This window comes from Eschrichtius robustus, chromosome 1, assembly GCF_028021215.1.
Source record: "Eschrichtius robustus isolate mEscRob2 chromosome 1, mEscRob2.pri, whole genome shotgun sequence".
In the NCBI taxonomy this organism is placed as follows: domain Eukaryota; kingdom Metazoa; phylum Chordata; class Mammalia; order Artiodactyla; family Eschrichtiidae; genus Eschrichtius; species Eschrichtius robustus.
In genome coordinates, this window is record NC_090824.1 from 186,421,276 (window position 1) to 186,439,939 (window position 18,664).

The window sequence follows — 18,664 nt, forward strand, 5'->3', positions numbered from 1 at the left end:
GTAACCACATGAATTAGAAACAGCCTTTACAATTACCCACACAAGCTAGAGCTACAAGGACAACGGAGAAAAGGCTTTTTTTAATGTTCAAATGCACAGGAATTCCTCAATTCACATTTGTATGTTGTCCTTTAAGAACATTTTCCTAAAATATCACTAAGTAATGAGGGTGTACTAGGACATTTCTGCCATTTCTGAATTTATGACCTAGAATGTATGACCTAGGGAGGTGGGGTAAGCAATCAGACATCTTCTGGAATTTCATGGAAAATTTTTTTCTTTATTTTGGGAACCAGTTCTTTTTCTTTCCAACCATTCTGTAAACTGTGTGAAATCCTGCCTCTTTTCTTATTCTTTCTGCAGCTATACTAAGAGAGTAATATAGCAGAAGAATTTTAAATTGCAGCATTTAATAAATCTCCAGGTTCAATATGTTGGCATTATAGACTCCAAAAGAAAGAAGTTAAGGCTAAACCTGCTCTCACCCTTTTCATTACACACAATTTCAAATTTACAGCTGTATTTCATCCCACACCTCAGTAACATATGCAGACTGAGTAGGCATTTCCAAATGATTTCAAATCTTTGACAAATGAATATGAGAGTGTCTGGAAAATTTTCATAACACTGACACAGACACAAGCAATCAAAAATGCCCATTCATCCGTAACATATTACCCAAAACACCTAGGAGTTGTCATTAAATCCACTGTTTTATGTCTTTATATTTTCCTTAGTCCGAAAGGTATTAAAGGCAGCTTAGAAGGATCCAGACAATATTCAAAGATAAACTAAAAACAAGTAAAAAAAATGAAGCAAATGGAAAAATAAAGATCGCAAAGACCCTGACTTAGTTAACCCACCTACATCAACCCATATTAAACCTGGAGCTCAAATCTCACATCCCTTGTGATTTCCAGGATAAGCCCACTCCATCCCAGCATCTCCAGCAGGAAGACGCTGGTGTCTCTTCAGTCTGACCTTCTTCCTCCCAAAACAGACACAATCTAGGCCACTGTTGAAAATATCTGTCTGGATCTGGCCAATATATTTCAGTGTTTGGGTTTATCTGAAAGCAATGTGGAAAACTAGACTAGCCAGAGTACCACTTTTCAGATTAACCCAAGTTTCTTATAGAAAAAAGATCCTTGAGTAATATGGAAAACCTGTGAGGTCACAGGAAATTTCATGAAGTTGTAGCCTTACAAATGAATAATAAACTCACTAGACCTCAGAATATTTAACAGCTTCTTTTCTTCAAGAGTAAATCCCTAACTCCTTGTGCACTGTTGGTAGGATCGTAAACTGGTGCAGCCACTATGAAAAACAGTATAGAGGTTCCTCAAAAAATTAAAAATAGAACTACCATATTATCCAACAATTCCACTTCTGGGAATACATCCAAAGGAAACAAAAATACTATCTCAAAAAGATACCCGCACTCCCATGCTCATTGCAGCATTATTCACAATAGTGAAGACATGGAAACAACCTAAGTATCCATCAATGGATAAGTGGATAAAGAAGTTTTGAGATATATGTATGTATGTGTATACACACACACACACACACACAATGGAATATTATTCAACCATAAAAAACAAGAAAATCCTACCACTTCAACAATATTGATGGACCTTGAAGGCATTATGCTAAGTGAAATAAGTCAGAGAGACTTATTGACAAATACTGTATGATCTCACTTATTTGCGTAATCTAAAAAACAAAGAAACAAAAAAAACACACACCATACTCATAGGAAAAAAGATCAGTTTTGTGGTTACCAGAAGGGTGGAGAGAGGGAGAACTGGAGGAAGGTGGTCAAAAGGTACAAACTTCCAGTTATAAGATAAATAAGTATTAGGAATGTAACATACAACATGATGATTATACGTACAACTGCTCTATGATATATAGGAAACTTGTTAAGAGAGTAGATCCTAAGAATTCTCATCACAAAAAGAGTTTTTTTTCTTTTTATTGTATCTATATGAGAAGATGGATGTTAGCTTAACCTACTGTGGTAACCATTTCACAAAATATGTAAATCAAACCATCACGCTGCACACCTTAAACTTATACAGTGATGTATGTCAATTATTTCTCAGTAAAACTGTTAAGAATGAATCCCTAACAGTAATATTATGAAATCTATATTTTCTTACTGCTATCCAAATAGTAATATGCCTCATCACAGCTAAAAGAACTACTCAATAAGAATGCTATGGTTGCTAACATCAAGAAAGTTGCACAAATTTTTTTTTAAAAGATGTTATCTAATTTAAATACTTCTAAAAATCAGCACTGTCTATATTACAGGCTTAATCTAAATAGTATTTTGCACATACTGCTTTGTATATGATAAATATAGATTTATACGTACCTGGGTTATAATGGGTTTTTGCATAATTAAGAATGGATCTGCAAACAGCCTCTGGTATTGAATAAAATGTATATTCCTGCTAATGATAAAGGTTGGTGAAATGATCAGTTCTTCTCTTATTAAATATGAATAATGACTTAATTTGAATATAAATTAAAAGGCTTACCTTTGAATCAACTGCAATCCTTACGTTAGCTGTCATGTAGATGTCTTAAGTAGAAACGTTTAGTTCTTTTTGAAATAAATTTGTGATAGTTGAAGATTTATGATGTAACTTTGTTTTATGCAGCATTATTTTTATTTTTTTAAAAAGGTTCTCCAAAAGTAATCCAAAAAAAGAAACATTACTGAATGTAACTGCCAGTGGGACTTATCTCTAATTTGTATTTTAAAAAACAAAAATAGGGTTTTGATTTAAGGAAAGAATGAAGGGGAAGAAAGACGATGGACACAATCTTCAGTATTAATGATTGGTGGGGTTGTTAGGATGGGGTAGAAAAACTAAGGGACAAAAGCCATGAATCCTTAAAATTCAACCCTTTCTCTTCAAACAAAAAAGTCCTTACTGAAATAAAATGTCCATTTAAAGAGCAAACAATGGATAAACCTTAGGGAATATGGCAAAACAAAGTGTCTGCTCTGCCTCCTCTCACTCCCTAAATAAATTTTTAAAATACTGAATAATTCTGTTTTTGAACTTTTGACACATAAAATTCTTTCTCAGATTATAGCCTATGATTCTATCTGCAAATTGTTACTACATATATGTATATTATGATGATGGCCAAATACCAGTGAGTTTAAAACAATCTGCTAATTAAAAATTTCCTAGAAATTAATGCTACATAACTTAAAACATCTCGACACACAAATTTTGGTGATTGTACAAGTGACACACAAAACAGACTTCTCGTGAAAAATGGTAGGCCTCTTGCATATTTGCTCATACTTTTATATCACGTCCACAGTTGTTGACTTTCATTCATATTTCCTCTTGAATACCTAACACTGAGTTAATTTTTTTCTGGAAAAAAATTCATTTTGACGCACTTCATATAATACTTTAGAAGAAACATAATTACCACTTTTAATAAGTACTCGGTTAACAATTTTGGTCCCTAATGTTTTGAATTTCTGCTAGTCTCAATTTTCTTTTTCAAGAAAACGCTATTACTGAACAAGACGCAGCTTTCAAATCCAAAGCAACTTCATAGGTAAATGTTTATTTCAAAAATTAGATGTAATATGCCATTTCAACAAATATCTAATTTAAAATATGAAATCTTAAATATACACAATTAGCAAATATGAGATTTCTCCAGATAGCTAACCTTATATGTATACATTGTATATTATTCCAGTGCAAAAAATTAACTGATGGCTTTAATATTTACCTATACAAGTCCTATTTTGGAAAAATTCAAAAGCTGAGAATCATTCAAAAAGAAATAAGATGGTAAATTACAATAATGTCTTTTAATGGCAATATTATTATTTCTAAATACACAATTTATTTAATTAAATTGATTTACTAAATAAATCAATTTACTAGATAAATCAGTTTAATAAACAAATTAAGAGTATATTCAGAAATATACAGGCATACCTCAGAGATATTCCATGTTCAGTTCCAGAACAGCTCAATAAAGCAAATATCACAATAAAGCAAGTCCCATGAATTTTTTGGTTTCCCAGTGCATATAAAAGTTATGTTTATACTATACTGTCGTCTATTAAGTGTGCGATAACATTATGTCTAAAAAAATGTACCTACCTTAATTTAAAAATACGTTATTGCTAAAAAATGCTAACCATAATCTGACAACACAGGGTTGCCACAAACCTTCTATTTGTAAAAAACACATTATCTGTGAAGTGTAATAAAGCAAAGCATGATAAAATGAGGTATGCCTGTAGTCACTGCTATTAAAGTGTTAGGCTCTTGATAACCGTGACGAAATCAAAGGGAAGGAGTTTAAAAGGTGAACTTGGCATATTTTCTGAGGACACCGAGTACTGCTTGCATCCCATAGCAATAAGAACACTTCCAAGTTGCCCAATTTCACTTTCTCACCATAAATACAAGTTAGGGTATTACATCACTGAACAAAAGGTCACCTACGTTACTGATTTGTTCCTGAGTCCTCTTCAGCCTCTGTAGTTCAGGAGTGTCTGTAACAATGCTGAAGCCCCTTCCTTTGCTTTCTTCAAAATCTCTTTTGTACTTGACCTAACAGAAATAGAAGTGAAAGAAAGAAAGGAAGAAAAAGAAAAGTAAGCAAAAGAATCACAAATCCCACTCAGGATAGACGGGGGCCATATAAGCTGCTAAAACTGGAAGCAGAGTCTCCAGGAACAGCTCTATTATCAGGTGGCACAGTGCATAGCTAGACTGCTTGGTGTGTGTTCCAGCAACCACTGTGTGACCTTAGGCAAGTTACTCAACCACTCTGTGCCTCGGTGGTCTCATTTGTAAAATGGTGATAATAACAACAGTAATAGTATTTAAATAATGCTACTTAGTAGGTTGAAAGATAAGATCAAATGTCTTAATTCACATACCTAGCCCACAAGAAGCAAGCAATTACTCCATAATAGTTATTATTATCATCATTAATAGTTATACTAAAACTGACAAAAATGTGGAAAAAGAAAGTTAAATCTGCTCCCATGGCTTGTCTTGTCAGTGACAAGGCATCATTTTGAGCCTGGACAGCACTATGGAGGAGGGAGACATACAACATTATCAACAGCAGCCCTGTCCTAACAAAGTTTTCATTCTATTTCATAAGGCAAAGCATATGGATATGATTATACAATGTTGTACTGCCAAATGTTGACTAGGTAAATGCTTACGAAAATATTTATAAAACAGGCCACACCTAGAGATTAAAAGGCTTCAAGCGCATGCCCTTGGCATACTGTGTGAGGTACCTAAGTTTTTTTCGGTATTTAAACAAATTTCTTTTCTAATTACAACCCAGTGAGGCTGAATTTTACGGTTTCCTCAGGGGATTGGAATAGCTAGTGCTTAATCTTACTAGGGCCCCACCTCCTATTATTAGCTTAATGACAATAACTGTCACACCAGTTAAATATCCTGCTTGTTAATGACTGAGATGGTTACATCACTTGGACTGTTCTTATTTCTTTAAAAGCCTAGATATCAAGACATATGGAAACATATTTTTGATAACTCATATAATCCCCATTTTCACATTCATAATTATCAGCTTCAAATTAAAACTTAAATTAATAACTAACATTTAGGGTAGCTAATAAAAATGATTCTGTAAATGCTACTTTCTATATAAATTTGAAAAGTCTCCTTAACTGAGCATGGAATGACTGTTTTTGTTGAGTTGTGTTTGTATTTAAATACTTGATTCTCTCAGGCATTACTGTCCTTGAGGCTACTGGAAGATTTCCTTTTACCTGAAGATCTTAAAAAAAAAAAAACTCAGATGACAATAAATAAAAAGAAACAGCTACTCTCATCACTTTTAGCCTAAGAATATCTAATTTTCCCTCCACGTTTCGTTTAAATGTATAAAAGTACTAAAACCCTTACTTTATTTCCATAAGTAAAAGGTCAAATAAACCACATTATTTTTCTTCTACGGAAAATGCTGAATGAGATTAGCCTTCTAACTCTCAATCTCCCAGCATGTGTGAAGATACACACCAGTACATTCTCAGTGTTTTATGCCTAACTAAGCAGGGAAGACATTTAGCTTTGCTTGAAGTAAGCACTAAGGTGCAGAGCAGTAAAATAATAAAAGTAAGAAAGATGGCAAGGTTATAATAGCAACAGGAATGAAGAAATAAGAAGAAAAATCTATAAGCCAAGTTCTAATATCCTTAACACCAATTTCAGAGAAGACACAATCACATATTCTTTTTGTGATTAGCCTGGGGTTTTTTTTTAAGGGCAATTTCCAAAGAAAGAACTGAAAAGAAAAACCAGTAAATTTCGGAATCATAACTTTTGAGTTAATTACCATTTAAGTGTCCTTTCCACATTCACAAGACACATAAGAAGCATCTGATTTGGGCTTGCCACATGAAGTGACTAGTTTTGAAGAGTATACAATTACTTCCATAACTGGTTTGAAGAGTTCTAGAAGATGTTTAATCCTTTTTTAATGGGGTGATCCACAACCAAGCCTCATATACTCTTAGCATCAATTCAAGCACCAATCCACCCAGTAAATCTTTACTGCACACAGGGAGCCTTGGAGCCCTTAGTCAGTCCCTCTCTTTTCCGTACTCCCAGCCACTTACATCCTATCTCTCTACTTAGGTCTAATTTTAAATGTTATATCTGATGGTTTGCCAGGTATGCATAGTCTGATTCTGAGAGATAAGTGGATATAAAAATAAAAAGAGCTCAAAGGTCAGAGGGAGGTAAGAGGATTCCTCTCTTCAGTCTCATGTGTCTCCTCTGCCCTCACAACATGACCCCATCCAGCCAGTGAGAGCACTGCACCCTAGGCCCAGGAATCGGCCCACACACAGAATCTGGTGTGTGTCCAAGAGCCCCAGATCTAGGACTTCGGTAGGAACTCTTGGGAAAGGGGTGCTCTTTCTCCATGGTCTGGCTAGTTTAGCAAGCTGTAAAACTGAAGCTGCTGGCCATAATTTGGCCACTACCCAATGATGATGAAGCCAACACAGAGGCAAGCAAAGCAAGAGATCATGAGAGACTCCTGACAATATCATTCGAGCACCTGGATCTAACTCTTCCTAAAGCCAGAACCACCAGGCTTACCAGTTAAGTGAGCTAATATCTCTCCTTTCAATAACCAAAAGAATTCTGATTAATACACCACCCCTAACATGCCTACAACGTATACACATGTACAGCGAGGTTCCCAGAATTATTAACATGTGAATTTCTCCTCGTTTACTTCTACACTCTGGTTCTTTCTATTTGTGACACAAGATTTATGAGTTTATAAAAATAGGGGATTGTATCAGGGAAAAAGCACTGCTTTAGCGGACAAGAGCCTAGATTTCACATCCCATCCCTGTCACTTACCAGTCACCTCACAGGTCTCCTAGCTTCTCTGAGCCAAAGTTTCCTCATTTCTAACTAGAGATTCTGATAAATTCTTAACTAATAAGGCTGTAGGGACTAAATGAAATAAATCACAGGGAAGAACTTTAGAAGGTATAAGGTATTGTGCAAATGCCCAGCATTATCATCATAGTACTGGTTTTGCTTGCCTTGAAAGGGTTACCCAGTGTCTGTCACAGGACATCAAAAAGAACAGTCCTATAACAATCAGACAGATCATGGTTAACAAAGCAAAATATATCATATTAAGAATCAGCTATTAGTTTACATTTACTAATTCTACTAAAGTTATTCTAGAATAGATACTTATTTTTTGTTGGATTTGTGTGAATGATCAGACCCCTACAAAACATCTTGCATGTGTCATCCGGTGACCACACAGGTGGAGATGAATCCTGACCCCCATCTGTGCAGGTGCTGGGCAACAATCTGTCTCCACCAAAAGGCGCACCGCAGGCTGTGCAAATCTGTAAGAACTGTGTGAAGAGTACTCTCGACCGGCTACTCGGGGTTCCTTGTACCTGACACAGTGTTTCCTAACCTCAGCTCACGGGAAGCATAATGCATTTATTCATTAAAGCTCAGCGCCAGTGGTGCTGCTCTGTGAGCTGGACTGGCCTCCCCCCGCCCCCGTCCCGAGCCTCACAGCTTACACCTACCTATTAGAGCAGTTATCACCTTGAACTGCAATTACAGTGGAGTCAGTCTCCTACTCTAGAACACGTGGAACTCAGGGACAAGGGCAAAGTCTTGTGCTTTGCAATCAAAGAACGTAGCATAGCACCTGGCCCATGTGAGTTGATTGAAAAATGATTAAGAAAGGGAAGATGGGAGGGAGCAGGGGAGAGAGAAAGAAGGGGAGTAGAAACAAGACAACAGAAGTGTGGCCCAGACCCAGAGGTAAGAGAGGAACCTCATATTCAGGGACTGAAAATGGCTCCATTTGGCTGAAGAAGGGGGAAGAGCTGGGAGATTAAGCTAAGAAACACAGATCTAGATCAGATTTCGAAAGAAATTGCTAGCCATAGAGCTTATCTTAGTCCATTTGGGTGGATATAACAAAAAAGCCATTGAGGGCTTCCCTGGTGGCGCAGTGGTTGAGAATCTGCCTGCCAACGCAGGGGACACGGGTTCGAGCCCTGGTCTGGGAAGATCCCACATGCCACAGAGCGACTAGGCCCGTGAGCCACAACTACTGAGCCTGCGCGTCTGCAGCCTGTGCTCCGCAACAAGAGAGGCCGCGATAGTGAGAGGCCCACGCACCGCGATGAAGAGTGGCCCCCGCTTGCCGCGACTAGAGAAAGCCCTCGCACAGAAACGAAGACCCAACACAGCCATAAATAAATAAATAAATAAAATTTAAAAAGCCATTGACCGGGTGGCTTATAAACAACAAAAATTTATTTCTCACAGTTCTAGAGTCTGAAAAATCCAAGATCAAGGTGCAAGCAGATCCGGTGTCTGGTGAGAGCCTGCTTCCTGGTTCACAGATGGCCATCTTCTCACTGTAACCTCGCATGGAGTAAGGGATGAGGGAGCTCTCTGGGGTCTCTTCTATTAGGGCACGAATCCCATTTATGAGGGCTCCACCCTCATGACCAAATTACCTCCCAAAGGCCCCACCTCCTAATATCATCACATTGGGGATTAGGTTTAAGCATATGAACTTTGGGAGGATACAAACATTCAGTCCGTCGCAGTGCTCTTATATATTAACATTAACTCAACAAGTATTCACTGAGCCTCATATAAGCTGCTCTTAGAAACTCCTGCTCTGTCCCCACTAAAAATGCCTTTTCTTCCCTATGCTTCAGCATTGGCTATAAAATTATCACCTCTGGTCTCTTGTCCTCTATCCTGTTAAAAAGTATTTTATGATGATTCTACAAATAACAATGGCAAATTGTTCTAGGAATGTCATTCTTTGGAATCTCCTCAAATATTCACCTATTTAATTCTTTGCTCATTCAACAAATACTTATTGAGCACCTACTATGAGCAAAGTACTGTTCCAGAGGTGGGAACAATGCAGCAAAGAAAACAGTCAATGATCCCTGCCTCATGGAGTTTACATTACAGCGGGAGAGAAAGAAAAGTTGTGAAACTTATATAAGTTGAATAAATGGTATGTCAGTGGGGGTTAAGAGAAAAATAAAGCAAGAAGTGAGATGAGAAGGGTCAGGAATGCTGCCCTTTTAGATAGGGTGATCAGGGAAGGCCTCAGTGACAAAGTGACCTTGAAGTAAGACCAGAAGGAGGTGAGGGCTATAAGCAGAGCAGCAACACACTGGACTTCTGGTTTAACAGGCTCTTTCTGGCCACTGTATTAACCCACTGGAGTGAGTAAAACAGAAGCAGGAGACCAGTAAGAGGGCAGGCAATTTTGGTCCTCCCCCCTGCAGTTGTCCACTATTAGAGAACATCCCAGGACCACAGAAGACAGAGAGTTCTTGGGCCCAGCCTGAGACCCTGGCCTCCTCAGGAGACCCAGCCAGGTGATCTGCATCTCCTGTCAGAAAAAGGCAGAAAGGACACAGAAGGAGGGAGCAGAGAATCAAGACACAACTGTGAGTTCAGAAAGAGGACATGCTGTACCTGGAAGGTAATGCAGTCTCAGTTTCCTGTAGGCTTATCTCTTCAAAACTAAATCAAGGCATTTTGAAAATGCATTCTTAAACTCAAATGCAAGAAATATACACAATGGGCAATTTGTATTTTTCTTCAGAAGTAACTTAATATATTTCAAATACTGAATGCTACCTAATATTGATATGCTACATACACATGTAAATGCATGTGTACACACACATACACACACATATTTATCTTCCTGTATTATAGATTAGAACCCTAAATCAAGAATCAAAAGACCTGAATTTAAACCCTAATTCTGTTCTGTGATCTTAATTTGTTCAATTTCTCTAACACTCCTGATCCTCTGTTATAAAATGGAAAAAGAAAAAAAAAGCAATATGCTACACAATGTTTGGAGGGTTAACATAAATAACATGGGAACATCAAGCAGCAACATGCCCTTACTAGGTCATTAGCAAATATTAGTTTCCTGCTTCTTATTAAATTTCAAAAATGACCTTTATTGCTTAAGTATGATTTCTGTTAATGTGTGCATGCTCAGTGATATTTTGTGTTTGGAGTCATCAGCAAGTAACACTCACAAGTTCAGACAGAGAAACAGCCTGAAAACCAAGGGTGGTTCTGGCCAAGCTTAAGAAAAAGGCTCACAATGACTGAAAAGGAAAACTTAAAAATCAAAATAGTGAACGGAACTGCCAATTGAATTACTTGCTAATTCTGAAATATAAGTTCTCTCCCCCAATGCTACAAGTACCATAATTGTTAATACTATAACAATGTACATAAATGAAGAAAATGAAAACGACTAATGAGAAAGGCCATTCTTAGGCAGAAAGCCATTTCTGATTTTAAAAAGCCAAGTGAACCAGAGACTGGTAAATTGTTGAATGATAAATGAAAAGGAGATTAAAAGAGATTAAAGATGGGCACGTCCTACAGCTCAGCAGCTCCACACCCAAGTATGCTTCTCTCTAAAGGAACCCTTGCCCATGAGCGTCTGGGGACATAGGCCAACATGTTCATAATAACATTTGTATTATCCAAAAAATTGCAAACAACTTAAGCAACCACAGGAGATGAAGAAATTATTGTATATTCATAAAATATAATATTATCCAGGAGTAAAAAATAAATGAACTACAGCTACATGGATCCATATGGCTGAATCTCAGAAACATTTTGCTGAAGGAGAAAAAAAGCAAGGAGTACATACATATGGTGGTAAATAAATGGGGGGAAAGGGACTTGATCAGCATAACATCCAGGAGAGTTGTGAGGAGATCTGCTCAGAGAAGGATGCGGGGGAAGCTTCACTGTTCATGGTGATGTTCAAGTTCTTCAGTTGGAAGGTAGATCCACATGCGATCCTTTTATCATCAAGCTGTAAAACTTACATGTATGCTCCATATATTCTCTTGCCTTGATCAAACATTTTACAATAAAACGTTTTCAAAGAAAGCAAGGACATATCGAAATGAGAGCCCTGCTTACTACACATGCATCTCACATACAGCTAGGAAAGAGCATGGGAGAAGTGAAAGTAACAGTGAGAAGACAGCAGTCTATGAACCAGGAAGTTGGTCCTCATCAGACACTGAATCTGCAAGCGCCTTGATCTTGGACTTCCCATCCTCCAAAATTGTGAGAAATAAATGTTCATAGTTCAAGCTTAAAAAAAAAAAAAAAGAAAGAAAGAAAGCAGGGACAGCGACTTCCCTGGTGGTCCAGGGGCTAAGGCTCTGCACTCCCAATGTAGGGGGCCCGGGTTTGATCCCTGGTCAGGGAACTAGATCCTACATGCTACAACTAAAAGAACTAAAAGATCCCACATGCCACAACTAAGACCTGGTGCAACCAAATAAATAAATAAATATTTTTTTTTAAAAAAAAAGGAAAGCAGGGACAGAGTTTTAAAACCCCAGATGGGGAAGCTGAGGTACCAGAGGTTAAAGAAAAATCATGAGCAAGTGAATAGGAAAAGAATCTCAAGGCCAGGAATTCAGTGGATATTTTCAGTCAGCTGAAAGACAAAACTTGGGTTTTCCATTAAGTGGCAAGTGACTTAGTCAGTGGCCATCATAGGCAGAAAGTTAAATTAGTCCCTCTAAGTGGCTTCATCCTAATGAAGCTGTTTCACTATGTTGGCAAATAATGAAATGAGGCAAAAAGGCAAGAAAGGAGAAATCAAGAAGAGGATGGAGACGGGATTAACCAAGATGGCGGAGTAGAAGGACATGCTCTCACTCTCTCTTGCGAGAGCACCAGAATCACAACTGTCTGCTGGACAATCATTGACAGGAAGACCCTGGACTTCACCAAGGAGGATACCCCACGTCCAAGGACAGAGGAGAAGCCACAGTGAGATGGTAGGAGGGGCGCAATCAGAGTAAAATCTAATCCCATAACTGCTGGGTGGGTGACTCACAGACTGGCGAACACTTATACCACAGAAGTCCACCCACTGGAGTGAAGGTTCTGAGCCCCACGTCAGGCTTCCCAACCTGGGGGTCCGGCAACGGGAGGAGGAATTCCTAGAGAATCAGACTTTGAAGCCTAGTGGGAATTGATGGCAGGACTTCGACAGGACTGGGGGAAACAGAGACCCCACTCTTGGAGGGCACACACAAAGTAGTGTGCGCATCGGGACCCAGGGGAAGGAGCAGTGACCCTGGGGGAGACTGAACCAGACCTACCTGCTGGTGTTGGGGGGTCTCCTGCAGAGGCGGGGGGTGGCTCTGTTTCACTGTGGGGACAAGGACTCTGGCAGCGGAGGTTCTGGGAAGTGCTCCTTGGCGTGAGCGCTCCCAGAGTCTGCCATTAACCCCACCAAAGAGCCCAGGTAGGCTCCAGTGTTGGGTTGCCTCAGGCAAAACAACCAACAGGGAGGGAACCCAGCCCCACCCATCAACAGTCAAGTGGATTAAAGTTTTACTGAGCTCTGACCGCCACAGCAAAAGTCAGCTCTACCCACCACCAGAGCCTCCCATCAAGCCTCTTAGATAGCCTCAACCACCAGAGGGCAGACAGCAGAAGCAAGAAAAACTACAATCCTGCAGCCTGTGGACCAAAAACCACAGTTACAGAAAGATAGACAAGATGAAAAGGCAGAGGGCTATGTACCAGATGAAGGAACAAGAAAAAACCCCAGAAAAACAACTAAATGAAGTGGAGATAGGCAACTTTCCAGAAAAAGAATTCAGAATAATGATAGTGAAGATGATCCAGGACCTCGGAATAAGAATGGAGGCAAAGATTGAGAAGATGCAAGAAATGATTAACAAAGACCTAGAAGAATTAAAGAACAAACAAACAGAGATGAACAATACAATAACTAAAATGAAAACTACACTAGAAGGAATCAATAGCAGAATAACTGAGGCAGAAGAACGGATAAGTGACCTGGAAGACAGAATGGTGGAATTCACTGCTGCGGAACAGACTAAAGAAAAAAGAATGAAAAGAAATGAAGACAGCCTAAGAGACCTCTGGGACAACATTAAACGCAACAACATTCGCATTATAGGGGTCCCAGAAGGTGAAGAGAGAGAGAAAGGACCAGAGAAAATATTTGAAGAGATTATAGTCGAAAACTTCCCTAACATGGGAAAGGAAATAGCCACCCAAGTCCAGGAAGCGCAGAGTCCCATACAGGATAAACCCAAGGAGAAACACGCTGAGACACATAGTAATCAAAGTGGCAAAAATTAAAGACAAAGAAAAATTATTGAAAGCAGCAAGGGAAAAACGACAAATAACATACAAGGGAACTCCCATAAGGTTAACAGCTGATTTCTCAGCAGAAACTCTGCAAGCCAGAAGGGAGTGGCATGATATACTTAAAGTGATGAAAGGGAAGAACCTACAACCAAGATTACTCTACCCGGCAAGGATCTCATTTAGATTTGATGGAGAAATCAAAAGCTTTACAGACGTGCAAAAGCTAAGAGAATTCAGCACCACCAAACCAGCTCTACAACAAATGCTAAAGGAACTTCTCTAAGTGGGAAACACAAGAGAAGAAAAGGACCTACAAAAACAAACCCAAAACAATTAAGAAAATGATCATAGGAACATACATATCGATAATTACCTTAAACGTGAATGGATTAAATGCCCCAACCAAAAGACATAGACTGGCTGAATGGATACAAAAACAAGACCCATATATATGCTGTCTACAAGAGACCCACTTTAGACCTAGGGACACATACAGACTGAAAGTGAGGGGATGGAAAAAGATATTCCATGCAAATGGAAATCAAAAGAAAGCTGGAGTAGCTATACTCATATCAGATAAAATAGACTTTAAAATAAAGAATGTTACAAGAGACAAGGAAGGACACTACATAATGATCAAGGGATCAATCCAAGAAGAAGATATAACAATTATAAATATATATGGACCCAACATAGGAGCACCTCAATACATAAGGCAACTGCTAACAGCTATAAAAGAGGAAATCGACAGTAACACAATCGTAGTGGGGGACTTTAACACCTCACTTACACCAATGGACAGATCATCCAAAATGAAAATAAATAAGGAAACAGAAGCTTTAAATGACACAATAGACCAGATAGATTTAATTGATATATATAGGACATTCCATCCAAAAACAGCAGATTACACATTCTTCTCAAGTGCACACGGAACATTCTCCAGGATAGATCACATCTTGGGTCACAAATCAAGCCTCAGTAAATTTAAGAAAATTGAAATCATATCAAGCATCTTTTCTGACCACAACGCTATGAGATTAGAAATGAATTACAGGGAAAAAAACATAAAAAAGACAAACACATGGAGGCTAAACAATACGTTACTAAATAACCAAGAGATCACTGAAGAAATCAAAGAGGAAATCAAAAAATACCTAGAGACAAATGACAATGAAAACACGACGACCCAAAACCTATGGGATGCAGCGAAAGCAGTTCTAAGAGGGAAGTTTATAGCTATACAAGCCTACCTAAAGAAACAAGAAAAATCTCAAGTAAACAATCTAACCTTACACCTAAAGAAACTAGAGAAAGAAGAACAAACAAAACCCAAAGTTAGCAGAAGGAAAGAAATCATAAAGATCAGAGCAGAAATAAATGAAATAGAAACAAAGAAAACAATAGCAAAGATCAATAAAACTAAAAGTTGGTTCTTTGAGAAGATAAACAAAATTGATAAGCCATTAGCCAGACTCATCAAGAAAAAGAGGGAGAGGACTCAAATCAATAAAATCAGAAATGAAAAAGGAGAAGTTACAACAGACACTGCAGAAATACAAAGCATCCTAAGAGACTACTACAAGCAACTTTATGCCAATAAAATGGACAACCTGGAAGAAATGGACAAATTTTTAGAAAGGTATAACCTTCCAAGACTGAACCAGGAAGAAACAGAAAATATGAACAGACCAATCACAAGTAATGAAATTGAAACTGTGATTAAAAATCTTCCAACAAACAAAAGTCCAGGACCAGATGGCTTCACAGGTGAATTCTATCAAACATTTAGAGAAGAGCTAACACCTATCCTTCTCAAACTCTTCCAAAAAATTGCAGAGGAAGGAACACTCCCAAACTCATTCTATGAGGCCACCATCACCCTGATACCAAAACCAGACAAAGACACTACAAAAAAAGAAAATTACAGACCAATATCACTGATGAATATAGATGCAAAAATCCTCAACAAAATACTAGCAAACAGAATCCAACAACACATTAAAAGGATCATACACCACGATCAAGTGGGATTTATCCCAGGGATGCAAGGATTCTTCAATATACGCAAATCAATCAATGTGATACACCATATTAACAAATTGAAGAATAAAAACCATATGATCATCTCAATAGATGCAGAAAAAGCTTTCGACAAAATTCAACACCCATTTATGATAAAAACTCTCCAGAAAGTGGGCATAGAGGGAACCTACCTCAACATAATAAAGGCCATATATGACAAACCCACAGCAAACATCATTCTCAATGGTGAAAAACGGAAAGCATTTCCTCTAAGATCAGGAACGAGACAAGGATGTCCACTCTCACCACTATTATTCAACATAGTTCTGGAAGTCCTAGCCACGGCAATCAGAGAAGAAAAAGAAATAAAAGGAATACAAATTGGAAAAGAAGAAGTAAAACTGTCACTGTTTGCAGATGACACGATACTATACATAGAGAATCCTAAAACTGCCACCAGAAAACTGCTAGAGCTAATTAATGAATATGGTAAAGTTGCAGGATACAAAATTAATGCACAGAAATCTCTTGCATTCCTATACACTAATGATGAAAAATCTGAAAGAGAAATTATGGAGACACTCCCATTTACCATTGCAACAAAAAGAATAAAATACCTTGGAATAAACCTACCTAGGGAGACAAAAGACCTGTATGCAGAAAACTATAAGACACTGATGAAAGAAATTAAAGATGATACCAACAGATAGAGAGATATACCATGTTCTTGGATTGGAAGAATCAACATTGTGAAAATGAGTATACTACCCAAAGCAATCTACAGATTCAATGCAATCCCTATCAAATTACCAATGGCATTTTTTACGGAGCTAGAACAAATTATCTTAAAATTTGTATGGAGACACAAAAGACCCCGAATAGCCAAAGCAGTCTTAAGGCAAAAAAATGGAGCTGGAGGAATCAGACTCCCTGACTTCAGACTATACTACAAAGCTACAGTAATCAAGACAATATGGTACTGGCACAAAAACAGAAACATAGATCAATGGAACAAGATAGAAAGCCCAGAGATTAACCCACGCACCTATGGTCAACTAATCTATGACAAAGGAGGCAAAGATATACAATGGAGAAAAGACAGTCTCTTCAATAAGTGGTGCTGGGAAAACTGGACAGCTACATGTAAAAGAATGAAATTAGAATACTCCCTAACACCATACACAAAAATAAACTCAAGATGGATTAGAGACCTAAATATAAGACTGGACACTATAAAACTCTTAGAGGAAAACATAGGAAGAACACTCTTTGACATAAATCACAGCAAGATCTTTTTTGATCCACCTCCTAGAGTAATGGAAATAAAAACAAAAATAAACAAATGGGACCTAATGAAACTTCAAAGCTTTTGCACAGCAAAGGAAACCATAAACAAGACGAAAAGACAACCCTCAGAATGGGAGAAAATATTTGCAAATGAATTAACGGACAAAGGATTAATCTCCAAAATATATAAACAGCTCATTCAGCTCAATATTAAAGAAACAAACACCCCAATCCAAAAATGGGCAGAAGACCTAAATAGACATTTCTCCAAAGAAGACATACAGACGGCCATGAAGCACATGAAAAGATGCTCAACATCACTAATCATTAGAGAAATGCAAATCAAAACTACAATGAGGTATCACCTCACTCCTGTTAGAATGGGCATCATCAGAAAATCAACAAACAACAAATGCTGGAGAGGGTGTGGAGAAAAGGGAACCCTCTTGCACTGTTGGTGGGAATGTAAATTGATACAGCCACTATGGAGAACAATATGGAGGTTCCTTAAAAAACTAAAACTAAAATTACCATATGACCCAGCAATCCCACTACTGGGCATATACCCAGAGAAAACCGTAATTCAAAAAGACACATGCTCCCGAATGTTCACTGCAGCACTATTTACAATAGCCAGGTCATGGAAGCAACCTAAATGCCCACCGACAGACGAATGGATGAAGAAGATATGGTACATATATACAATGGAATATTACTCAGCCATAAGAAGGAACGAAATTGAGTCATTTGTTGAGAAGTGGATGGATCTAGAGACTGTCATACAGAGTGAAGTAAGTCAGAAAGAGAAAAACAAATATCGTATATTAATGCATGTATGTGGAACCTAGAAAAATGGTACAGATGAGCCGGTTTGCAGGGCAGAAGTTGAGACACAGATGTAGAGAATGGACATATGGACACCAAGGGGGGAAAACTGCGGTGGGGTGGGGATGGTGGTGTGCTGAATTGGGCGATTGGGATTGACATGTATACACTGATGTGTATAAAATTGATGCCTAATAAGAACCTGCAGTATAAAACAACAAACAAACAAAGCAACTAATACTAAACTTTCATTGGGTTATTTGTATGGAAATATGTTAATATAAATGTTTCAGACATTACATGAAATTTCTAAAAATCTTATATTTGTATTTGTATGGAAATATGTATGGAAATATGTTAATATAAATGTTTCAGACATTATATGAAATTTCTAAAAATCTTATATTTGTATTTGTATGGAAATATGTATGGAAATATGTTAATATAAATGTTTCAGACATTACATGAAATTTCTAAAAATCTTATATGTTCTGGTTTAATGTTATAAGTAATAATCCTAGTTATTACTTTAAAATGTATATCTCAGAAATAACTAATTTTCTTGTCAACTGCATTATTATGAACTTTCATCAAATCTTTAACAGTGGTCATTTTTAAGTCTTTTGTCATTTACAGACAGTTCTGGGTGTACTCTGATGCTTTTGCAAATATGTTCCTATAAAAGGCTTTCATCTTCAAGAAATTCATGGAAAAGACTCTGACAAGTACAGGTTTCTGGTAACTGACTGTAC

General features: G+C 37.7%; 1 protein-coding gene across 1 annotated transcript in view; it reads right to left on the minus strand.

The window, feature by feature from the left end:
- The window catches only part of NEBL (nebulette), a 340,699-nt gene that overhangs the window by 156,845 nt on the left and 165,190 nt on the right, over positions 1 to 18,664 (minus strand). Inside the window, exon 4 of the mRNA XM_068538594.1 lies at positions 4,506 to 4,613. Within this exon, the coding sequence (XP_068394695.1) occupies positions 4,506 to 4,613 (108 nt within the window). The remainder of the gene's footprint in view (positions 1 to 4,505; positions 4,614 to 18,664) is intronic.